The 26,083-nt window shown below is 37.1% G+C and overlaps 1 protein-coding gene across 1 annotated transcript in view; it reads left to right on the forward strand.

Moving 5' to 3' along the window:
• FGD6 (FYVE, RhoGEF and PH domain containing 6) overlaps positions 1-26,083 on the forward strand; it is a 157,784-nt gene that overhangs the window by 46,851 nt on the left and 84,850 nt on the right. Inside the window, exon 3 of the mRNA XM_031940809.1 lies at positions 10,643-10,775. Coding sequence (XP_031796669.1) covers positions 10,643-10,775 — 133 coding nt within the window. The remainder of the gene's footprint in view (positions 1-10,642; positions 10,776-26,083) is intronic.

The following is a 26,083-nucleotide window of genomic DNA, read 5'->3' on the forward strand; positions in this document are numbered from 1 at the left end:
CCTTGAGGGAAAGGAATCTGTTTTTGCTTTTGTTTATATCCCCAGTGCTTAGCAGTATCTGGCACATAGTAGGGACTTAATTAATGCTTTGTTGCTAGACTCGGTCTAGCTCCCAGAGACAGAACCTTAGGACTGGACCAGTGAGTTGAATGTACATTGAAACGAATAAAGAGATAAACTTTCTATGCGTTAGAACTCTTTGTGAGTTCTGCTGGGTAAGTCCCCTGCACGTTGCCAATGAATATTAGCTGACCACTGATCAGGAATCAGAACAAAAAGGGGCCTTTAGAGATGGAACCTTAATCCCTCCAGTTCATTCATTTTGCAATCGAGTATCCGATAGACCAATTATTGTAGAAGAGGTTTTTGAATTGGATATAGGGATATAGAATTATATTAGATGGACAGGGCACTTCCAATAATATCCTATCATTTACAATCCCATCATTCTATTAAAATATATATTCTTATTTTTATTGCTCTACATACTGCTCTATTTACAAGATTCTTTGCTATGTTTTTTCCCCCACCTGTTCTGTGATAAATATGAAAGTAGCCAGAGGAAACACATGTTACAAAGTCAGAGTGAACCATCATTTGGAAATGAATTATTAGAGCATCCTGTGCATAGGGAGATTTTGTTCCCTTTGGGTCAGGGGTGAAAGATGAGGAAGGGGAAGATAAAACAAGTCTACCCATATGATTTCTGGGACAAATCTTTTTGTTCATGTAAGTTTGAGAGAAATTAAATACAATAGTGTTTGCTTGATGATCTTGGAGTGAGATCTGTGACAAAAATAAAGGGATCAGATTTCCAACTGAAAGAAAAATAGCACATCTAGTCTGTGTCTTATATTTTTAAATATACTTATAGAAAGACTAGATGTGCTATTTAAGTATATTTAAAATTTTTTTGTTACTGTTCAGTTGTGTACTCTTTTTGACTCTGTGGACCAAATCCTAGCGGTACTGTATATGGGGTTTTCTTGGCAAAGATACTGGAGTGATTTGCTATTTCCTTTTCCAGTGCACTAAGGCAAACAGAAATTAAGTGACATACACAGTGAGTATATGAGGGAGGAAGGCTAAGCTGATATTGTCAGCTTTGCCTTCCTTGAACCTCGTCACCTTGCAGTCCCTTGCTTTCCTATTTTTGAATCATATGATTCCATTTATCTAGAAAGTATTCCTCTCTATTACTTTCCCCGTTACCCATTCCATCTTTTTGCCTTTTCCTGAACGGTTTCTGCCTCTAACAGACCCATGGGAAATTGAGACATGCATCAACCATTTTCTAAGGGGGAATCCCTTGCTATTTGCATGTTTACTCATATTCAGAAAATGTGGATTTTTTTTATTTTTTTTGTCTCTTAAAGCTTGGAGAAATAGTATAAAATAAGAATATGAGGTAATCTGGTTATCGTAGGCATAGCTTAGATTTGGAAAAGGAATTTTATTCAAGGGAAAGGGGCCATATTACAGGTAGCACAGTGTTGGCCACAAGAATTTTCCACGGAGATATTTATTTAGGAAAAGTGACCTCTGGGAATTACAGAATCAATTTGGGCCTGCTTTCTTGGCTTGCCCCATGCCTTCCTTTTATTCTGCCTGTCAGGTTAAGCATTGACCAAGCCGGAAGAGGTGGAGGAAACAGCACATCCTGTTACTATGACCTTCTATCAGAGACAGACAATGTCAGGGTGTTATCTCCCTATAGGGTGGGAACTAAATAGAGAACTTAGAAAAGAAAATTCTAAAAGTTAAGGGACTAGTCAAAGTTAAGAGATGCTTCCGTTGTTGCAAGTTAACTTTGTTGAAAGGTGTTGGGCTGTTGTGCATCGGAAAATCACGTAGATATTTCCTTTCTTCTCTTCCATGGCTATGGAACCCTATGGCTAGAAAAGCTTTCTAAAGCTGATCTTTAATTCCCTCTTCTCTAAGCACTAACCTTAAAAATTAACTTATCAGTGGTAACTTAGGCTAATGGAAACAAGCATTGGACTTGTCAAAAGATCTGGTTTCAAGTTCCATCTTCAAGCCAAACTCAAGGCCAAGGTCAAGAGTTACCCGAGAAGATGAACTAATTTGTGAGGCCTTAATGTAGTTAAGGGGCAGTATCCAGGGTTTTGGGAAATTTACCCTGTATCTAAAAGTTAACTTTGTTCAGTGGGTTATTACTTTTTTAAGGAAACACAAGGAACTCCACGGTCCCATTTTTCACATCTGTCTCTTCCTTTTTGTTCTTCTCACTTCTACCACTTCTATCCTTATCCACCTCTCTGAAATGTTGCAGTACTTACTAGCTCAGGACTTCTTTTTGCTATGTAGACAGGTCTTTGGCAGTCTAGTCTCTGGAACTCAATGTAATGTTTTCAATACAATACAATATAATATTCCAAGACAGAACAGAAAATACCATGACAATGAAATATGATATGTATTCCATGACATAATATAATATGATATAATACAATACAATTTGCTATGACATAATAGATTAAAATATACCATGACAATATAACATAATATAATGTAATATATTCTTCTAAAACCCCTTCCTCCTACTGATTTTGTTGTTGCTGTTCAGTCATGTTCAACTCTATTAGATTCCATGGACTTTTTCCATGGAGTTTTCTTGGCAAAGATACTGGAGTGGTTTGCCATTTCCTTTTCTGCATCCTACAAATAGCAGTGATATTAATCTTCCTCAATCAGCACTTTGTAAATGTCTTTTTGCTAGACCCCAAACCTTCAGCAGTGCAGTGTGGTGGCGCACAATAGATTTGAAGTCAAAAACCTTGAGTCTTCTATATAGTACCTGGGAGATTTTGGGGAAGCCACCTATAGTGTCTGAGCTATAGTTCCCTCAGTAGAACAGCCTTTCTTCCCTGGCTGGCCTTTACTATCAGGTCTCAGCTGCTTTTTCTCTCTGCCCCTGTGACTTCCTTCTCTCCTAAACTCCCATTTTAAGGAAGAGTCCAGACTAGTCATCCATTTTTCTCTGCGTCTTTACCACCATGTCTCTCCCTCCATACTCCCATCTGCCCTTTCAGCCACCCCACCCCCCCTTTTTTGTGTGTGTTTGGCTTCCCCATGAAACTAAATATCTCAAAGGCATTGATTTACTTTTTTTTGGCTTGTATTGTATCCCTATCACTTAATATGGTTTCTGGCACATAGTATGCAACTAATAAATGCTTATTGACTTGATTGTAGAGTGGGTGGACTAAATCTGAGGTCTCTTTTATCTTTAAATCTATGATCCTGTTTTATAGCAGGAAGAAGAGTTTATTTTTACTTTTTTTTAGAATCTTAAAGTCATTTGAGGATAGAAAGTAAAAGTGATGAAACTCCTCAGGGGAACCGGAAAGGGCACTAATCACATGATCCTGGACATCCCTTTTCCCCAAGAGGATCTTACTTACAGGGAATCTGTAAACTGTGCAGAAAACGGGCATGGTTTTGGCTACTCTAAATGGCTTGGAGCTCCACCAGGTAAGGCTTGGGGAAGAGACAGTTTAGCTCAGCTTTCAGTGAGCCTTTTTTAGTTTCAAAGCTCACATTCCACAAGAATGTGTAAGCTCTTTGGGGGCAGAGAATATTAATGGCTTTCTTTGTATATTCAGTGCTCATCACATTATTCATGCTCATTAAAAATGCTGGTGGATTAACCCTGTTCTGAAAATATACAAAATTTGATTGGAGATCTGCCAGTAGCTTAGTTGTGTGACCCTGGCCAAATCATGTTACAGAACCTCAATTTATTCCTTTACTGGAAAAAGGGGATAAAACCTAAAGTGATGATATATGTAGAAGTCATTTAGAAACTTTAAAGTGATTTTAGAATTGTCTTTTTGACATCATAGTCTCATGAGGGGACTATTTTGAAGGGCATCTATTTGGATATATATACATACACACATATTTTCTGAATAGATATTGTGATTTTAATGGCATGAGGAAGTCTCAAAAGAGGAAACTAGCAAAGAAGGTTCTCTGTATAGGACCTATTACAGTCTCTCAGATTTACCAAGGGCATTGAAAGGTAACATCATCAAAATAATGAGGATAACAAGAATTAACATTTATATTACTTGGTATTTGTGAGGCACTGTGCTGAGCCCTTTTTATGATTATTATCTCAGATTAACTGATTTGCTCAAGGTCACACAGATAGTAAGTGTCTGTGGCTGGATATGAATGAACTCACCTACCTTCAGATCTAACTACTCCGCTGAACTGTCGCTAATGAATTGTGGCCAGTTCTGAAAAGGACAGAATTGACCTCAGGTTTTTCTGATCTTGAGACTGGCTGTTTCTATATCCATAATGCTCAGTGTTTTGCTTTCACTATTGCCTGAAAGCAATAGTAATCTACTGTGTTTTCTTTTTCTTTGGTTTATATATATGCACACACATATCTATTTTTATGTATATTTATGTAATAGTCATTTTTGTTTATACCTTTCCTTTTCCCCACTAAACCTTTTCTTGAATTTGACAGCTTCCCCATGATCCTGTGTCAGCCTCAGCAACTCAAGAAGATCTCTGGCATGGGCCACTATTTTTGTTAAAGCTTTGTTTGTGTTATAATTTCTATATCTTATCTCAGTTACTGTATTTCAGTAAAGGAAAATTTCTGTTTGATGATCTGGATTTTATTGTATGCATTTCAAAATAAAATTCAAAAAACCACTTGCCAGAAGGGGTCCACAACAAATAGTTGTCTATGGTTAAATTTGAACTTGGGATTTCCCAATACCAGTCCCAATACTCTATCCATTGCATCACCAGCTACTTCTAGATTTGAATCTTGAGAGTTTACTACAGCACTAACAGATTAAATGGCATAGTCAGAATTACACAGCCAGTATGTTAGAATTTGAATTCAGATTCTTCTGGCTCTGACTCCAGCTCTGGAAACTCCCACTAACCCATTCTGATTGCATTACTTCGCTTAGGGTTCCTGGTGAATAGCACCCACAATTTCTATTGTCTTTAATAAAGCCTTATAGATAGTCTCTTCTGACAAATATGAAGCTCTTTATTTAAAAAAAATATTTATATGATATCAAAATGATAAAGATGCTCCTATTTAAACACGTTTCTGATATCATTTAATCACTTTTCCTCTTCTGTTTTAAGCAGCATCTCAGGAAGATAATAGGTCCTTTTCACACAATTGTCCTAATGTTTCTTTGTATCCTTTCTTTTTCAATATTGAATCATTTTATATGTAGGACTCCAAATTTATACTCAAGATGAGCTGACGCTGATACAAATTGAAAAGGTTTTGTGAAAAGTGAAAATCTCTTAAGAAGAGACTGGAGGTAGAGATTAGATATGGATCCTCTCCACCACATAGCACTTCTTTGTATCTCTCCAGATAAGGGGCTGAGCTGTATGTGAACTGAGCCCTCAGTTCGCTTTACTGATGTAAATCTGGGGACAAAGCTGCCCAGCTGGGGTGTGCCCCTGGCTGGGCTCCTTGAGGCTTAGCATCTGGCCAGAGTGGAGAGGCCAGCATGCTTTGTTGGCCCACCTGCCTGGGAGGGCACCTTGCCATCGGGAAGCTGGCCTGTTCAGACATAATATCTCCTGCAGAAACTTGTGTTCGTGACAGCTGGACAGCTGAGCACTGAGGAGCCTCAGTCTGTGGCAGCAGGGGTTCATGCAGCACCTCCCTGTCCCTAATTGGAAGCCTTGGTCCCACCTGGTGATGGGGCAGCTGGTTGGCAGGTTTGACCCTTGAAGTCACATCACACTTCTGATGAATAGATAATCAGAACTGATCATGGATGGGGCGTCATCCTTGTAAGGACTTTTGGACCTGGATCCCTTTTGACAAGTTCCCTTGTTGATCCCTTCTCTGAATCTTGTTTTCAAATGCCTAGAATAAAATTCAGATCATTATGAAGAAAACCTACAAATTGAAATACATTTACCAAAATATTAAAACAAAAACTAAGTTCAGGGACCTCCTTGTTAAGAAATCAGTCCTTTTATAGTTATACTTGCAGTGCTTTTTACTCAGAGCAATTGATATATAACATAGAACTCTTTAACAAAAATAGCTCTCCCTGCCAGATACCTCTTCAAACCACTGAGGGAAATAGAATCATGGGAGCACAGGTGGCAGTGGAAGGGACTTTAGAAGCCACCTGAGCATTTTGCAGATGAAGAAACTGAGACCCTGAGAAATGAAGTAATTTGCTTAAGAAGCATCAGTGGCAGAATTTGAAGCCAGGTGTTTTCTGATTTCTGAGGTTGGTGCCTTTTCCATTTTGATCCTGCTGACTCCAGAAATTCAAATAGACTTCTTGAGCACCCTCTGCTTTCCTGTACCATTGGCAGTCAAAATTTCTTCCCCCACCCCCACCCCCTTTCTTACTTTCTGGTATATTTTCTGGATATCCTTAGATGATGGAGATAGTAAAAAGGAAGCTGGTCACTAGGGAAATTCATTTCTTAATTTTTATCACCAAAGCTACAAATAGCTCTTTTCCTCTTCAGGAATATTCCCGTGGAATTTCCCTCACATAAACTTGATTGCAACAATATCTTTTAAATTAATTAAAGTATATTGTAAAAAGCTATTAATTAAAAATTAAATGAAAAGAAATACCACTTTTTTCCTTCTCTCCCTCTCTTTTCCACCCTTTTCTTCTGTCTCTTCTCTCTTCTTCATCCTTTCTTTTTTCTCCTTTTCCCTTCTTTCTATCTTCTCTATTTTTCTTCCATCCCTATGTGTTCTCCCTTTCCATTTGTACTCTTAAAGACCTTAGATCCCATTTAGGAATACATCATGTGCAGGGTGGAAAGGATGATAGATTTGGATTCTAATATTAACTGCCATTTACCACTTGTGTGACCTTGGAAAAGTCATTTAATAATAATCATAATAATGATACCAGTAGCTAATATTTAAGTAGTGCTTACTATGTTGCAGGTACTATGCTAAATATTTTAGAATTATCATCTCATGTGATCCTCATAACCACCCTGGGATATAAGTACCATTACCCAACTTTACAGACTAGGAAATGAAAGCAGCGAGAATTCAAATGACTTGCACAGAGTCACACAGCTAGCCAGCATCTGAGTCCACATTTGAACCCTGAGTCTTCTCAACCCTAGTCCTGGTGCTCTATCTACTGCTCTGCCTCCCTTTCCCCTCCCTCAGTCTTAGTTTTATCATCTGTAAAAGAAGGAACAAGTTGGTGATTTCAGCATTTTTTCCCAGCTCTGGTCTGGCTTATTTTTTTTTTTCATGAGCAAAGCTATGGGCTTAAGTTACCATTATAATGCTTTGCAATTTGGTGGATGGAAAAGCCTATCCCAGGCCAAAGAGTTAATATTTTGTCTTAGAGCATGACAAGGGTTCTTAATCTTATTTGTGTTCTGGATCCCTTTGACAGTCTAGTGACAGCTAAAGAACCCCTCTCCCCCCCCCCCCCCCCCCCCCCCAATCCTGTTTTGATTGTTGTCTAGGCTCATCAAAGAAAAAAATGCTGAATTTCATTCACATGTTAATGAAAGTAGAAAAAAAAATAAAATCTCATTTTCCTCATCCAAGCTCATAAAGTCAACTGTCATTTATTAAATGTCTTCTATATGCTATCCCTGTGATACAAAGGATTGGTGATTAAAAAGTAATATCAAGAAAAAGCAGAAATAGTTCCTGTAACACAGATCTATCCAGAGGTAGTCTCTGGATCCTAGGTTAAGAACCGCTGTGCTAGAAACATCAGGAGCCGTGCAACATTTTTGAGAAGGAGGAATTCATGGTCATATCATCTTAGAATTTTAGTTTTGACAGCCAAATGAAGGTCAGTCAGGAGAAGGGACTGACAGGACTCCAGGAAGGCAGAAGTTTTTATCTGTCTCCTTTAGCAAATTGACCAACCTGTATTTTAGACCCAGAGTTGTTTTTGGAATATGTACCAATATAGTGCTATTGCTGCATCAAATTGATGCATTCTCCTCTGAATCAGAACTGAGACACTAAGTTCCTAGTAGCATTCACTGTTACTTGCCCCTCCATCCTACAGATGCTAACTCCATGGGGGATGGGGCTCAGCAAGAAAATAAGTGAGCAGGCTTGCCTGTATGGAATGTATGTGTATGTATGTGATATACACACTGTGCATATAATCGTATATATATAATATATATGTGCCTATGTATTCCTGTGCTTCCTCACTCTGAAATCCATTATCTTCTCCCCTCGCCCTGAAGGCTTCTTCCCAGATACAATTGGCCTGTGCTTAACAGATTCCTGACAAAGCTCCCACATAAAGAGCATTTGCATTCATTCTTCTGTTATCTGAAAGGCCTTCTGAGGCAATCCAACATCAACCTATTTTGCTAACACTTTTTTCCCCCTGGCTTCTGCTCTGTCTACCTCTTCCTTTATCTTATTTGATTTTACAATCCCAAAAAGGGCATTTTATGGTGACGGGCGAAGTTAAATTCAGTGGAGGGTTGAGATTAGGAAATAAGTGTAGACAGAAATCTGTTGTGGTTTAAAAATATAAAACCTGATAGTCTATCTAGTGGCTTAAGCAAGCTTTTAGGACCGTTTCCCCATTCCTTTACCTATCTTTGCTTGGGCAAAAATTGTAGCAATCCTAGAGATTTTCTAGGACTAGACTGGACTGGTAAACAAAAAGAGAATTGAGGACAGAATTATATTTAAAAAAAACTGCTGCTAAGAGATGAAAGAGTTGCCTTCCAGAGGAAACTTCCATCTTGAATCCCTGAACCAGTTCATTAACCATATACTAACCTAAAATTTCTTGCTCCCCTATCTCATGACATATTATTCCCCACCAAGCTCCAGCTTTGTATAACTCAAAGCATTCATTGCCTTCCCTCCTGTTCTTATGTTGCTGAATGAAGATGGAGAAAATGACACCATACTAATTAAGCCTACTACAAATTTGTGTTTACAAATCTTAACTGGAATTGAGAAAATAAAAGTATTATTAATAAATATTAAAATTATATATAAAATTAATATTATATTAAACATCATATAAAATATTTTCAAAAACAATTGCAACTGGGACCTCACTTCAGCAAGGCAGTCCATTAATATCTCTTTAATTAATTTACTATCCTATATGGTTTCATCCTTCCTCAAAGTTCTCTAAGTCTGTATGCCTACCCTCATCCTTTTAAGTGACAACTTTGCCTCATAGTTCACTGAAAAAATTGAGACCATTCTCAGACAAGTTGCTTTTCTGTGCCCCTACTCTTCAGCTTATATCTCCCAGATGCCTTTACTCCTAACTTGGATGAAGAAATAGCCTTTCTCCTTACTAAGGCAAACGCCTCTATGGATACAGCTGACCCCACTCTATTCCATCTTCTCTAGCAGATTGCATTTCCCTCACACTCACAGGATTGTTGTGAGGATCAAATGAGATATTTTGAAAGCACTTAGCTCAGTACCTGGCACATAGAAGGTCCTACATACATGTTGTTATTATTATTATTGTTATTTCTCTCTCATTAATCTTGAAATTCTTCTTGTCTTTTGGCTGCTTCCTTGCTTTCTATAAAGCTCATATCTGCCCTATCTTCAAAAAACACTTACTTGATCTGTCTCTCCCTTTCATGGCCAAACTCCTTGAAAAGACTGTTTACAATTTAAGCCTCTCTTTCCATTCCTCATACTATCTTCTTAATTCTCTACAATCTAGCTTCCAAATCATTCAACTGAAGGGTCTTTCTCTGCCAAGTTACTAGTGAGCTCTTAATTATGAAACTAAGTGGTCTATAGTTGATTCTCATTTTTCCTGACCTTGCTACCACAGTTGCCATTGTAGTCACCCTATTTTCCTTCATACTCTCCTCTCTTTTTGTGACATCACACTCTCCATGTTTTTCCCTTAATTTTCCTATTCCTTCTCATTCTCTTTTGATTCATTTTCATTCATTAACCTGATAGCTGTGGTTGTCCCCAGGGCCCTGTCCTGAACTGTCTTCCCTTCTTCTTTATACTGTTGTATTTAGTGATCTTATCACTTCTTGTGGATTCAATTATTATCTCTGTTCAGATGATTCCCAGATCTTTTGTCTACTATAAACTCCCTCCTGAAAGCCTGATCTCTTATCTCTACCTGTCTTTAGAACATTTCAAAATGGATATATCATAGACTTCTGAAACATGTATATAGCTGAAATAGCTTTCTTCCCAGACTTTCCCCTTTTTCTTACTTTGTTGTTTTATTATATTGTCCCTTAAGAGTAGGGACTTTTTTTTTTTAACCTTTCTTCATATCATCAGCACTGACATAGTCCTTGGCATTATTAAAAAAACATTTATTAAAAACCTTGTTGATTTGTGACTGACTGAAGTATGTTCTGCTTCTGTTTAACTTACTGTATATCATAGTAGCATGGTGTAATGGTTAGAATCCTGGCCCCAAAGTCAGGAGCAGTTAGATTTAAGTCAGATGTCTGACACTGACCGATTGATTGTGTGAACTTGGACAAGTCATTAACTTCCCTTGACAAGTATCTGTAAATACAAAAACTGTAAGTTACAGAGAAGTTGCTGACCTTCCCTATATCATTAAAATCCCTTTTACCTCTTATGATGTGATTAATGCTGCTTTGTTTACTTTGTTTCTAGGTCTCATGAAGATCACGTTGACCTGGACTTGGGTGATCTTCCCTCCGATGAAGAAGAAGCAATCAGCAGCTCTGATGAGGATGTCAGCTCTGACTCTAGCAAAGGGGAGCCTGATTCTCTAGAAGACAAGCAGGTATTTTCTTTTAATTTATAATTTAATTAATAATTTAGAAACTTAGACTTAGAAGACTACATTTTAACATTTTACACACACACAAACACTCCAGTGTATTTCATTTATTTATGTATTTTATGTAGTGTTTATCTGATGTACACTTATTTGTTTTATTAAAGATTTCCCAGTTACATTTTAATCTGGTTCAGGGTCTGTCTCCTTGACACTTTATCTCTCTATGATATCAGGACTCTAGGTTGAGTTTACACTGGGCTTAGTATCAGAAACTCATCTTTCTTTCTTTCTTTTTTTTTTACCTGAGGCAATTTGTGTTAAGTGATTTGCCCAGGGTTACACAGCAAGGAAGTATTAAGTGTCTGAGAACAGATTTGAACTCAGGTCCTCCTGACTTCAGGGCTGGTGTTCTATCCACTGCGCCACCTAGCTGCGCCAGAAACTCATCTTTCTTACTTCAAATCTGTCTTCAGATATTTACTTTGTAATCCTGGGCAGAACATTTAAAATGAAAAAGGTAGAGGAGCTGAAAAAGGGGAGGGCAGAATGAGGGATGTGATGAGCAGAAGGAAAACATGGTGAAGAGGAAATGGTCAAAAGGAGAGAGAAAAACTTAACTAGTGAAAACTAGGATGGTAGGAAATACAGAGTCAGCAGCCTTAACTGTGAATGTGAATGGGATGAACTCTCCCAAGACTCTGGTAGAAGTATTCTCTTTACTTGGGTTCCTTGTGTCAATGAAATTACACAAGTGTAATCTTTGTCCTCCTTTCTCTATTTAAATTAATCTTATCTAAAAACCTTTTAACAGACTACGCAGCTGGTCCAGGATTCCTACTTCTTTTATAGTGAGTTTGCTCTAGAAAAAGGTGCTATGCTCTTAATCATCACATGGGTTTTCTCACCACTATTCTATTACTATTCTGGTACATTTTAGGGGTTTGCCCAAGGTAACCAGTCTCCCTCTAGATATTGGTATAGGTGTTGTCTGATCTTCATGAGAAGAAGCAATGCACAGGCACTTTTTGTCTAAAAATGCTTAGCTGCTCAGTGACTAAGCCCTTCTGATTCTCAAATTGCCACTTTCTGATAGATTCTGCTTTTTTCAGATATGACAATGTATTTTTAAAAAATTAATAACAGCTTTTTATTTTCAAAATGCATGCAAAGATAGTTTTCAGCATTCACTGTTGCAAACTTTGGGTTTCAATCCCCACCCTCACCCCCTTTTCCCTCTCTCCCAGACAGCAAGTAATCCAATATATGTTAAACATGTGCAATTCTTCTAAATATATTTCCACATTTACCATGTTGCACGAGAAAAATTAGATCAAAAAGGGAAAAAATGAGAAAGAAGAAGCAAGCAAACAACAACAAAAAGGTGAAAATACTGAGTTGTGATCCATATTCAGTCCCTCATATATTCATGCAGATAGCTCTCTCCATCACAATTCTATTGGAATTGCCCTGAATCACCTCATTGTTGAAAAGAGTCATGTCCATCAGAGTCCATCATCCTTATTTTGCTGTATATAGTATTAACTTGGTTCTAGTCACTTCACTTAGCATTAGTTTATGTAAGTCTCTCCAGGCCTCTTTGAAATCATCCTGCTGAATATTTCTTATGGAACAATAATATTCCATTACACAGAATGTATTTTTAACCTTAAAATAGGAGAGCTTTTAGCTGTCACCTTGACTGCTTCCCTCAGAGAGGCCGTTACAACAGTGTTGAAAATGACTTTGTTTTAGGTAGTTTAATTATTGTTGAGAGCAGCAGTTTTCAAAATGTTTTGAGGGTCTCTTAGGGGCAGCAATGCTGTAAATGTCACATTTACATGTAAAAATCACATACATTTAAATTTAACTTGTCATTGTCATTTCCTACATTTTCTTAAGTTCAGATAATCAGCAATAAATAAAATCCTGATCTGTAACATTGTCTGATTTCTGAGGTGTAAATAGTGGAACTGAAATTTTAACATTGGGCTTATCAGTTCCAGCTGACTCCAGTACACCCTTTTCTGGGTGTCCTAGACAGCCTTTACAAGGGTTTGCAAGGCTAAAGCTATTTCTGTTTTTAAGAAAAACTTGTTTTTAAAAAGTCCTATTTTTTTCCCTAATCTAATCCATTCTCCACCATGCTACTAAAATCACCTTCCCAAGGCAGAAGTCTCCTGTTCTGAAATCTGAAAATAGTGAAGATTCTCACTATTTAGGTTAAATGCAACTTGGCACTATTTTTTTTGGTGTTCAGTCATTTTTCAGCTCTGCCCAGTTCTTTGTGACCCTATTTGGGGTTTTCTTGGAAATTATACTAGTTTGATATTCCTTCTTCAGTTCATTTTACATAAGAGGAAACTGAGGCAGAGAAATTAAATGACTTGTCCAGGGCCATATAACTAACTAGTATCTGATGTTGGATTTGAACTCTTTAAGATGAATCAATCTGACTCCTCCTTGCCCCTTATCTTGGCATTTAAGGCCTCAAAAGTCTTGTTACATCTCACTTTCCAGCCTTATTTCATACCACCTTCTTTTGTTGCCTAGAGATTACAACCAAACTAGTCTGCTCTCTGTTTTCTGAACTCAGTGTTTCATCTTTGGACTCGCAGCATTTACACAGGCCATCCCTTGTGTCTGGAATATCCACTTAATTACCTCTTAGAATCTGTTTTTCCTTTCCATTTATGTCAGGTATTACATCTTCATTGAAGCTTTCTCTCATCCCTCAAATAGCTAGTACTTTCTAACTTTTATTTTATTCTGTTTTTCAGGAAAGAGTAAGCTCTTTGAGGGCAGGACCTTTTTGTTTTATCAGCACTTAGTACAGTGCCTTGAGTAAAGTATTTAATAATTGTTCATTGAATTCTGAGATAGAAGTCACTTTTTTCTTTTTAAAAAAAAATGTGTTGATAATCTTTTATTGTTATGTACTATCCATTTCTGAATCTTTCCTCCCTGGCTTTGTGAGCCTTAGCTCAGTAACTGAGGATTAAAAGTTTATATAGATAAATCACACAGCATTTGAAGCCAGGTTTTCCTGACTCCACGAATGGTTTCTTATCCACTTCACAACACCATCTTAATAGGAAGGTCCATTTTAATATTTCCAAAAACATTAAAGAGAAAATTGTTCTTAGTGTTTTCTTGAAATGAACAAGTCTAAAGAGGTAAACATCTTGAATGAACATCCCTAGCTTTATAATTCTTATCAGTGGATTAGAGCACCAGGCTGGATTTCAGATCAAAAGTGCTGTTCTTGGCCCTGTCCCCAATTCATGCTGTGATTACACTTCAAAGACATTTACTTTCCTTGTGGCTTTGTCTTGGCATCTACCACATGGGTGGGGGGACACGGGACAGTATTTGTAGTCTGCTTTGAAATGAGTATAATTTGTGCACAGATTTTCATCAATTTACAAGAATGTTGTTATTCCCAATGCTGTGGATCTCCTGGAGTTTTGTAAGAATGTCAGTTTCCAGGTGACTTTTTTTTCCTCCTCTGAGGAGGCAATATGTTACTATAGAAACTACAGCATTTGACTGGGAAGATCCAATACTGTTGAACTCTGTGATCTTATGCAGATTGTTAAACCCCTCTGGATTTATAGACAAAACTTTGTAAAACGAGAACTAGACTAGATTTAAAAAAAAAATAACTTTTTTCTTCAAAACACATGCATAGTTTTCAACATTCACTATTGCAAAACTTTGTGTTCCAAATTTTTCTCCCTTTCTTCTCCCCATTTCCCTCCCCTAGACAGCAAGTAATCATCACATAATCTTGTTGTGCATAATGTTTTGGTTTTTTTGGTTTTTTTTTTGGTTAGGTTATTAGTATAACCTCCTCTGATCCAGGAGTGGAGTGGATTGGGCCTCTAGCTTACCTTTAGCTCTCCCCTCTTTCCTGGAACCCCAAACCAAGAAGTCCCCACTTCAGCAAGTCCCCGCAGCCAGCAGTGTCCCTGCCCTGCTGCTTCTGCACTCCACGTGGTCTGGTTCCTTTATGCCCAGAGCCATATCTCAGCAGCACAGCTGGGCCTGGTGTTCCTGACCAGCCAAGGTTCCCTCAGTCTGCCCAGTCAGACACACCTCCCCCCTCCCTCCCCCCCAGCTCCCCACTTGGTAATTCTGCTGAACTAGCCTGGAAATGCTTTCACTTCATGGTTAATCCCTGACCCAGTGGCTTTTTTAGATTTTCTTGGGTTATACCAAGAGGACTCCCGTTCTGCCCTAAATCTTCTTCATTTTTCACTAGTCTATATTCCTCCCGAAGTGTAAATTTGTTCTTTTTATGGGAAAAATCTAGAGAGCCTAAAATTTACCAATCTACTCTGCCAGCTTTCCAGAATCCTTCCCTCCCCCATTTTCTTTAATGTCTCTTAATTTCTTCAGGGCAATTGTATTATGACTTAATTCAGAAACACATTTTGATTCCTGGTTTTTTATCTCTACCCTGACTGGGACAGGTATTCCCAGGGCTCTCAAGGAGTCAAAGAAATTGAGTGAATCTAAGGAAACTTCTATTATCATCCTCCCATTATACATTTCTCTTGTATGGACATCATAAGAGCTTGGATCATTGGAAAAGCATTGATGGTTGAGTTAGCTTCATCTTTTCTCCAGTAATGAATAGATCTGGTCTCTCTTTATATTTAACTTAAAATATGGCTATGATCATGTGTGTAGTAAATAAACTACAGAGCTATTAAAGAAAAACATATGAAAAGTCTGATTTCATAATTTGGTATAATTATAGGTAAGTTTAAAAAGCCAAGTGAAAAAAAAAATCTCCCTTGTCAGTATGAATCACCAGCCTGGCCCTGATACTTCTCTTTGGTTTGTCCACATGTATAAACATAGTTAGTGGCTACAGTGATCTTAATAATATAGTAATTAACATCATCTGGCAGTCTTCATATACAGCCGACAAGTATTGACCTGATTTCAGATTCATTTAATATGAAGCTATATTTTTCTCAGAGTCACAAGAATTATGGTACTTTTCTGTTGGCTGTCGGTTGTCACCTAGAGGAAAATTTATTTAAAACAATATATCGATTTGTCAGTGCACATGTATTTTCATTGATTAAAACTGACCCATCTTTCCCTTTGGGCGGTATTCATCCAGGATTACCTTTCCATGCCTTGGTTCTGGAGGTATAGGGAAAACACAAGGGAATTATTCCTGCCTAAAAGCATTTGTTGATTGACTGATGTCTGCTGAAATTTATACTTGTGGCAAAGGAGTGTGTTGAGAAAAACAGCAGGAAGGAAGTAAAAGGCCCTTGAGGATCTTGACAGCTAGTTAATAGCATGCTATGCTGTTAACTGTTTGCCAAACTGGCTGACTTGCTGTTCTCTACAAAACATTCCATCTTCCCCCTGCACCAAAAGCCTCAGAAGATGGAGGTTCACCATCTCTTTGCCAAGGTCAGCATCTTTCTTTGTCAGTCAGTCTATTAAGCCTCCTGTATGTGGGAGGCGTTGTTCTAGGCACTATGGGTACAAAAAGAGGCAAGGGACAATCCCTGACTTCAAGGAGCTCACAATCTAATGGGGAAGACATGGTGTAAATAATGATATGCAAAATAAGAAATATAGAAAATAAATTGGAAGTAGTCTCTGAGGAAGAACATTAAAATTAAGCAGAATTGGAAAAGGCTTTTGCAGAAGATGGGGTGTTAGGTGAGACTTGAAGAAATCCAGGAAAGCCAGAAAGAAGAGATGAGAAGATAAATCCACACAGGAGATATCTGGTGAAAACTCTTATTAGCTGTGTGATCTTGAGCAAATCTTTTGCTTCAGTTTCCTCATCATACAGTGAAGGAATAGATTAGATGTTGCAACAGATAGCTCAATGAGTCTGGAACCTCAAGTGTAAAATGAGGATTAATAATAGCTCCTAACTCCAAGGGCAATAACCCTTATGAGGATCAAATTAAATAATGTTTATAAAGCACTTAGCACAGTTTCTGGCACAGAGGGATCACTTAATAAATGCTTGTTTCCTCCCCCCATCATTGCTTTTGTAACTCTCCATCTATATTCTTATCTCCTTTCTAAAATTTATGATGGTCATTTTTACAGCTCTAGCAAACAAGGCAGTTTGGGGGTTTCAGGTGTCAGAAATTCACAGGCACAGTTGATGGATCTATTCTCTAGCTTTGCCAAGCAGCTCTGGCCTACCATCCCCCTTTCTTTTTTCTTCATTAAAAGGCATAGCTCTCTGGGGATAGGAAGAAGGCAAAAAGAGATTTAGAATGATGTTAGCATAAAACCAAAAGGTGTCAATGCAAACAAACAAGCCTGCATATTAGAGTGGATAGAGAGCTGGCCTTTTTTCAAAACAAGTAAAAAAAAAAAAAACCCTAAACCCCTTGTTTAAGCTCCATCTGGATTTGTAATCCTAGGCAACTCACTTAATCGCTTAGTTTCTCCAGACAATTGGTTAAAACCAAATGCCAATGTTCTTGAGTGGAGGGGGTCCCCTTTGCCTCTGTAATCAAAGGTCTGATCATCAAAAGCAGAACAGAACAGAAGTCCATCCCCTTCACCCATCAACTGGCAGTTATTAAGCACCTACTATGTACCAGAGTACAATGCTAAAATCATGCATGCTGATCTATGTATGTGTGTATATAGATTTATGTATATGTGTGTGCTTCTTTGAGTAAGTGGGAATGTACATGTGTATGTATATCTATGTATGTATGTATATATAAATATATCTGTGCTTAACTTTAGTCTATCTGAGGGGCCAGGGATTAAAGGGAGATAAAAGAATAAAATAAAAAAAAATTGTGTAGCAGGAAACAAAAGAACAACCTACAAGGAAGCAAAGAAAAGATGTACACTCATGAATATTTCTTCTATTTATATATCTTTTCTTGAATTGGACATTTATTATATATTTTGAATCCTCCCTAATGTTCACTTGCACATGACAACACTACACAAACAAACATATAAATAATGAAATCATTCTGCTGTATTTGTGAATAATGACTTGATTTTAAATGCAATAGTCACCCCAGAGGATAGAAGATCCCACATTCTGCCCCTTGGCTGAGATACTGAGGCAGTAGACTTAGGCCATAGAATAAATAAATTTTGGATGTGTCATTATGAGAATTTGTTTTTTGTGTGAATCTTAGTTGTTTAAAAAGATTTTTTTCTTCTAGCAGTGATGGAGATAGAGAGAAAATAGTTTTTTGTTTATTGAAAAAAGTTAAATTGTTAAAAACAACAGGCAGTTAAGTTAGGTGGTACAATGAATAAGAGTACTGAGCCTGAAGTCAAGAAAACCTGAGTTCAAAAGTAGCCTCAGATATTTAGTAGTTGGCAAGTCACTTCAACCTATTTGCCTCATTTCCTCATCTATAAAATGAACTGGAGGAAGAAATGACAAACCACTCTGGAAAGCCTAGCAACTAAATATAGTTATGTAGTCAATCATTATCATTCATTATTGCATGAGCATACATTAGGTTTATCTATCCAACCAAATTTGACCTAGAATTGCGCAAGAGTCTGAAGTCTAGAATACAGGGTCATTTTTGCTTAGAAGGATCTGGTTGTGGAAGAGGAAGAAATTTTAAAATATAAAAATTTTAGAAACATTAGAAATCCTGGAAATCCAGCCTCCTTAAACTGCAGACCAGAGATGTCAGCTGAGTTGCTCATGTCTACACAGCTGGTTCATGATCGAATTGGTCTGAAGCACAGGGTTACTGCTCAGGAAAAGCAGGCTTGGGTGGGGCACTATCATGTGGTACACTAGATCCTTATTAGGGAACTATTAATGATTTGTAGACAAGCCCTGGAGGATAGGTGGGTCTGGCCAACTTGCTGTCTATAACAGCTGTCTATTGAGGGAGTAACCTCTGCAGAATCAACAAACATTTATTAAGTACTTGCTACATGCATGGAATGCATTATGCTAAATGCTGTAGATAGACAGGATCTTGTCTTGAAGGAGCTCACATCCTGTTGGAGAGAAAAGACCTAAATAACTGTCCAGAAGAGATATGTATATAGAGTCAATCAGAAGCATCTCAGAAAGAGGGCACTGCTATTGTGGTGTGTATATGTGGTGGCAGTCAGGGTGGAGAGAATGGCTCAGAAAAGGTAGTCTCCTGCACAAAGATGGTGGCTTAGACTTGAAGAAAGCCAAGATGAAGAGGGAGAGCATTCCAGTCATGGAGATACTCTATGGAAAGACATGGAGTGAAGAGTCGGCATTTCATGTCTGAAGAACACTTTGGATTGTAGAGTATGTGGATGTATATTAAGACAAGAAAGGAAGGGGCAGATAGGCAACACAATGACCCTGGAGTCAGAAGGACCTGAGTTCAAGTGTGGTCTTATTACCGGCATAACCCCAGATTGCCTTCTTCCCACTCCCTTCCCAGGTTGTGAAGAGCTTTAAAAGCTAAACAGAAAACTTTTTATTTGATCCCATAGCTTCTAATGAGGTCATAAATTTATTAATGTGTAGATTCAAGTGGTTAGAGTCAGGAGAATCTTAGAAGATATCCATTAATGAATTGTCATCACATAAATACTGAGTTTATTACTGAGTAAGATGAATGCATCAATCTACTTTGTTTTTCAGAATTTCTAATTCTAGCTTTTTAAATTGCATGCTTAATTCCTTGATCTGCTCTTTCTCTATTTTATTTAAGCATTTAGAGATATAATTGCCTCTAAATACTACTTCGGCTGCTTCCCATAAATTTTTGTCATTTTCTTTGATTAAATTATTGATTGTTTTATGATGTTGTTTGACTCGTTCTTTAATTAGTATTAGATTAGTTTCAGCTAAAGTTTCCTGGCCCTTTAGTACATGCATTTTTTATTGCATCATGATCTGAAAAGGATAAACTTAATATTTCTGTCTTTCTGCATTTGAGATACGTGGTCAGTTTTTGTGTAGGTGCCATGTACTACTGACAAAGAGGTATATTAATTTCCATCCCCATTTAATTTTCTCCAGAGGTTTGTCATATTTAAATCTTCTAAAACTCTATTTAGCTCCTTAACTTCTTGCATGTTTTGTCATTAAATTTATTTAGTTCTGAAAGAGGGAAGTTGAAGTCCCCTACTATTACTGTTTTGCTAAATGTTTCTTCCTGTAATTCTCTTAACTTTTGTATGAATTTGAATGCTATACCACTTGGCGTATATATGTTTAGTATTGATATTACTTCATTGTCTGTAGTACCTTTTAGGAAGATGTAGTTTCCTTTCTCAACTCTTTTGATTAGCTATCTTTTTGCTTTTGTTTTGTTTGAAAGCTTCAGCTCTCAGTTCTAATCCTTTATCTTATATCTTTTTTTCTCCCTTCAGTTCTAATCTTTTATCTTTACTTTATATGTCTCTCTGATATAGTGTTTCTCATAAACAACATATTATAGGATTCTGGTTTTTAATCCACTCTGCTATTGTCTTCCATATATTGTCTCCATAGAGGAGAATTCATCCACTTCACATTCATCATTAAGATTATTAATTGTGTGTTTCCTTCCATCTTATTTCTCTTCCCCCGTGTTTATAATTTCCTTCTTCTTTCACCCTGTCCCTGTCAGTGTTTTGCTTCTTATCCACCTCCCCCAATCTCCTTTCTATCAGTACATCTCCCTTTTCCCTCTTTTCCCTCCTTCCTCAGTCCTCTCTTCTCTTATTCTCCTTATCCCTCCACCCCTTTCCATTCCCTTTTCCCTCCTACTGCTTGATAGGGTAAGAAATCTCTCTATCCAATTTAGTGTGTGTGTTATTCCCTCTTTGAACCAAATCTGATGAGTAAGGTTCAGACCATGCTTACTCCCTCTGTTCTTTCCCTCTCGTGTAAAAGGAATTTTATGCTTTTTCATGTGATATCATTTATCCCATACTGCTTCTCCCTTTCCTCTTCTCCAAGTGTAATCCCTTTTCCCCCCACCCCTTAATAATTTTTTTTTAGTCATCACATCAAAGTTTACTTATTCCATCACTCTCTAAGTATATTCCTTCTGATTGCCTTAATAGACATATAGTTTTTAAGAATTGAAGCTGTTATCTTCCCATGTTAAGATATAAACAGTTTAATCTTATTGAATGCCATGTTTCTTAAGCTTTTATAAAAAGGTAAAAAAACTATCTTGAGTCTTGTATTTGAAGATCACATTTTCTCTTCAGCTCTGATCTTTTCATCAGGAAAGTTTAAAGTCCCGTATTTCATTGAATGTTCAGCTTTTTCTCTAAAAGATTATGCTTTGGACCACTCTTTGATAATAGCTGTCTGAAATCAATTATTTCCTGCTCATTTGAGTGTTTTATTACTTCTGCTAGGTGTGTGTTTATGAATATATTACATCCCTTGGCCCAGATGTAACCCCCAAGGAGGCCAGGTTTTGCTTATGTTATCCCTAGGACCTAACATAGTCTCTGAGACGTAGTTAGGGTTTAAAGAATGTTTATTAATTGACTAAGGACCAACTTCCCTAATTGGAAATTTCTGCCTGCTAATCTATGTAACATACTTTACCTTCTTTCATAACAGCTATAATTATTAATAATCTTCCTTTACCCTTAAGATTCCAGCTCTTCCATTTATCACCTCTGACATTGGATGAAAGGGGACATAAAGGAAAGAGAAAAAAAAATATTAAGTATCTACATTATGTTGGGTACTCTACTTAGCACTTCATAAATATCATTTGATGTGCTCAACAACCTTGGAAGGTTGATATTGTTATTATCCATCCTTTGTAGTTGAAGAAATTGAGGTTTGAATCCATCCTTTGTAGTTGAAGAAATTGAGGTTTGAATTGAAGAAACTTGTCTAGGTTCACAGATCTAGTAAATATTTGGGGTTGGATTTGAAGTCAGGTCTTCCTTTCTGTACACAAAAAGAATTGCACTAAAACCAGAGGATCTAAACCTCTTTTCTTTTCTTCTCTCTCTGTCTCTGTCTCTCTCTCTCTCTGTCTCTGTGTCTCTCTCCATTTTTCTTCCTCCTTCCCCCTCCCCCCCTTTCTCCTTTCCCTCCCTCTCTCTCTCCCTCTCTCCTCTGGAACCTTTTTGCCAGTCTAGGGAATCCTATGCCTCTTCTCAATAATATCTTTCAATGCATTAAAGCAAAATGCTTAGGATGATGAAGTAATCCAGTTATATTGATAAAAATTTTCCCTCCATGCTAATTCACAGATCTTTTGAAATCTATGGATGTGATATTAATACCCCTTTTAACAGATGAACTTCTGAGGTGCTGTTCTTATTATTGCAACATTTGAGAATGGAAAGGAAAAAGAATGAGTTAGACTTGACTTTGGGGTGGTTGAAGTGCTTTTAAGTGTATTTTGGCAGATTTTTCAAATTTTAAAGATAGCATGTTTTACAGAGTAGACAATAAATATTTCAGCTCCCGATGATATGAAGGATTTTTTTGTCAAGGGTTGAAAAAGGACACATTTGTTTGACAGTTGTATTTAAAAGACAACCAGTTATTCAATAGTAGATTTGTCTTTTGAAATCATGAATTGGCTAGCCATGTCAGATCTTTGGTCTGGGGAGGTCACAGTGTTCACTTTTAGGGTTGGTCTCAGAGATATGCTAGCTATGGAATCTGAAAAATAGAATGGTTATGTATCTTCTGCCTCATCTTCCTCAATTGAACAAGTTAGCGAACCTGTTGGTCTTAATTGGACAGTAACCTAAGAGAAAAGAAATGGAAAAAGGGCTAAGGGACAGCTTTAAATTTTTTTTTTTTAATTTTTTAAAAAATTTAATAGCCTTTTATTTACAGGCTATATGTATGGGTAACTTTACAGCATTGACAATTGCCAAACCTCTTGTTCCAATTTTTCCCCTTTTTCCCCCACCCCGTCCCCCAGATGGCAAGATGACCAGTAGATGTTAAATATATTAAAATATAAATTCTATACACAATAAGTATATATGACCAAACTGTTATTTTGCTGTACAAAAAGAATCAGACTCTGAAATATTGTACAATTATCCTGTGAAGGAAATCAAAAATGCAGGTGGGCAAAAATATGGGGATTAGGAATTCAATGTAATGGTTCTTAGTCATCTCCCAGAGTTTTTTCGCTGGGCGTAGCTGGTTCAGTTCATTACTGCTCCATTGGAAATGATTTGGTTGATCTCATTGGACAGCTTTAAATTTAACTTTATTAGGGGTAAAGTCAGCTATTATGATGATACAGGACATTTGCTCCCGTGGGTTTATTTTATTTTTTCATTATGAACTTAACCAGAAAGCACGGACATTTTATTAAATATTATTTTTTATTTATGAAGAGCAATATGTGTCTGTATAACATATTTATTCTGTGAATGAATATATGTAATATATGCTTTTTCCTCTGAAAATTACGCTTTAAACCACACTTTAAGAACAACTATCCTAAATCAGTACTATTTCACACATTTTGTTGTATTATATCTGCTGTGAAGATTTTTTGACATAGCTTAGGCTTTTTTAAAATGTGTATTAAATTCTTATTGTTCACTTTTTTCCAACTCTTTTTCTTAATTATTTCCTCTTTATCTTGTGTATGGCTTGTTTGTTCAAAGTTGTTTGCTGTTGTTTTCCCTATTCAATTGTGAACTTCCTGTGGTCAGTCTCCTTTACCTCTTTTTGTATCTACAGCTCTTAGCACTGTACCTGTATATAGAGACCCTTAATAAATAATAATTGATTGATCTTCATAAATTCTTGAGAAAAGAAGTATGACTAAGCCCATTTTTGTAGATTATAAAACTGAGGAAGGCCTAGAAAGGCAGCATACTAGAAGGGAAAGTATATAGGAGATTGACAGCTAGTTGGCAGAGTGGGTAGCGACTCCTGCTGAGCCTCTATGCAGGAAAACTAATCTTCCTGAGTTCAAATCTGGTTATATATATATATATATATATATATATATATATATATATATATATATATATGAAGCTATACTTCCTAACTGTGACCCAGGATAAGTCATTTCATCCTGTTTGCCTCAGTTTCCTCATCTGTAATATGAGCTGGACAAGGAAATGGCAAGCTATTCTAGCGTCTCTTCTAAGAAAACTCCAAATAGAAGCATGAAGATTTGAACACTACTGAAGAATGACAAGAACAAAATGTCCTTCCCCCTACTATCTACCACCCCGATCCTACAGCTACTAAATCACAAGGAGGTTTAAAACAGAAAAGTCAAAGTCTCTGGTCTTGGTGAACAATTATCAATAAGCTTGATGGTGTGGATTCCTTGACTAGTCCAGATGTCACTTAATTTTGACTTCTTCCAGTTACTCCCTGTTAATAAAGGGTGTTACATCCCATGTCTTTTGAGGGAGGTGCCCTAGGCAAAACCCATTTTAATGACTGGTTAGGAAGTTACAAGTATATGGGTAATTTGTCAATGTTCCTAAAGGTGTGGCCCTGCTTTTACCTATTTCCAATTCTGAGTACAGAAAGCAAGCACCCTTTCAAAGTGACTCTGATTCCTATGTTAACAGGCAATGCCTATATAGTTGAGAGCTTAAGCACCCCCAGAAGACCTGAGTTCAAATGTGTTCTCACGCACTTAGTGTACATAGTTATTTTGTTGTCTGCCTCAGTTTCCTTCTTTGTAAAGTAAAGATTAAAAATAGCATCCTTCCACCAGGGTTGTGATGAGGGTCAGATGAGATATTTGTAAAGCACTTAGAATTCCTAGTCCTTAGTATATGTTTAAGAAATATTCCGTCACTTGACTTTTCACTTTAATTTGACCATGCCAGGGATTTGGAAATTGGCTCTACCTCTTCCAAGTCAAGTCCATTGACTGGCTTATCTTTATGGAAGAATAAAATAAAATTAATAAAAAATAAACTGGAAGATTTTGAACCTGGAAGTCGATGGTTAAAATAAAATTGTATTTGAAAGAAAAATTGTAGACAGAGGACTTAGGTTCAAACTTGACCCTGACACTAAATACTTTTGTTTTGGCAAATATTCTTAATCTCTCTGGTCCTTAATTTCTTTCTCTATAGAATGAGAGTGTTGGGTTTCTTCTCAGCAATAAATCACTATTTCTTTGGTCCTCCTTAGCAAATGGGATCTTTGAAAATCATCCCCTGCCCCTCTGTTGTAAATACTGACACCATTTTGAAACCCACAACTAAAAAGAAACCGAGCAATAAACAATTTAATTTTAGCTATTGTGTGACTAGATATTGTTTGCTAACAGGAAATATAATGAGGAATACACTCTAATTTTTTACAGTGTTCATCATTTTCCTACTTCTCCATTCAGTCTCTTGGCGCCACTGGAAATGAGTCTAGGAAGAAGCTCATTGCTCTTAAGATTCCTTCTGAGCATGTAAACAAGGAAATGACCTAAAATGTTGGGGGAATGTTGGGTGCGGGGAAGAGGTCTTCCTAAATAATTCCCTTGAATAAATGGAAGGCAAGTCCTTTTCACAGAGAGTGGTATGGATAGCTAAGACTTCTTCTGAACCTTTGTATTCTAAAGAACATTTGGCAGCATCTTAGAATCTCTTACTTGCATGGAACCTATGAGCCTCAAAGTCTAATCCATTCCTGAGTAGAAACCTTGGTAGCTGGGTAGAGCTGATGATCGTAGAGTGAGGAACACTGAGCTCATTTTGGCTTCAGATATTTCCTGTTATTACAGTAATAATTGTAAGCACCTGTTACACAGTAAGCACAGTAAGTACATAGTACATGTGTGTATAAATGTTAGCTGCTTTTATTATTGCCACCAACTAGTGGAACTCATTTCTACTTTAGACAACTTGAGTTGTTGGAAAGTTTTTCCTTATATTCAAGCCTGTTTCTGCCTCTCTGTGCCTTCTGCCATATACTTCCATAGTTTTGCCTTCAGTGGCCAAAAAGAATAAATCTAATCTTTCTTTCACATAATAGCCATTCAGAGACTTAAAGACAGACATCTTATCCCATCTTTTTTATGTCAATTACTAATTTTTTGACAATTATTTATGACACTTCTACCATGTGCTGGGTACTACAGATACAGACACACAATTCAGAAATATTTCTGCCCTTCAAGATCTTATATTCTACTGGACTAATAAGTAAATACAATTTCTACGTGGAATAATTGTTCAGTTATGTCTGATTCTTCATGATCCCATTTGGGGTTTTCTTGGCAAAGATACTGGAGTGCTTTACCATTTTATTTTCCCATTTTATTTATTCATTTTACAGATCAGAAAACTGAGAAACAGGGTTAAGTGTCTGGGATCACACTGCTGGTCAGATTTGAACTCGAGAAGATGATTCTTCCAGTCTGTAG

This window comes from Sarcophilus harrisii, chromosome 5 (genome assembly GCF_902635505.1).
Source record: "Sarcophilus harrisii chromosome 5, mSarHar1.11, whole genome shotgun sequence".
In the NCBI taxonomy this organism is placed as follows: Eukaryota; Metazoa; Chordata; class Mammalia; order Dasyuromorphia; family Dasyuridae; genus Sarcophilus; species Sarcophilus harrisii.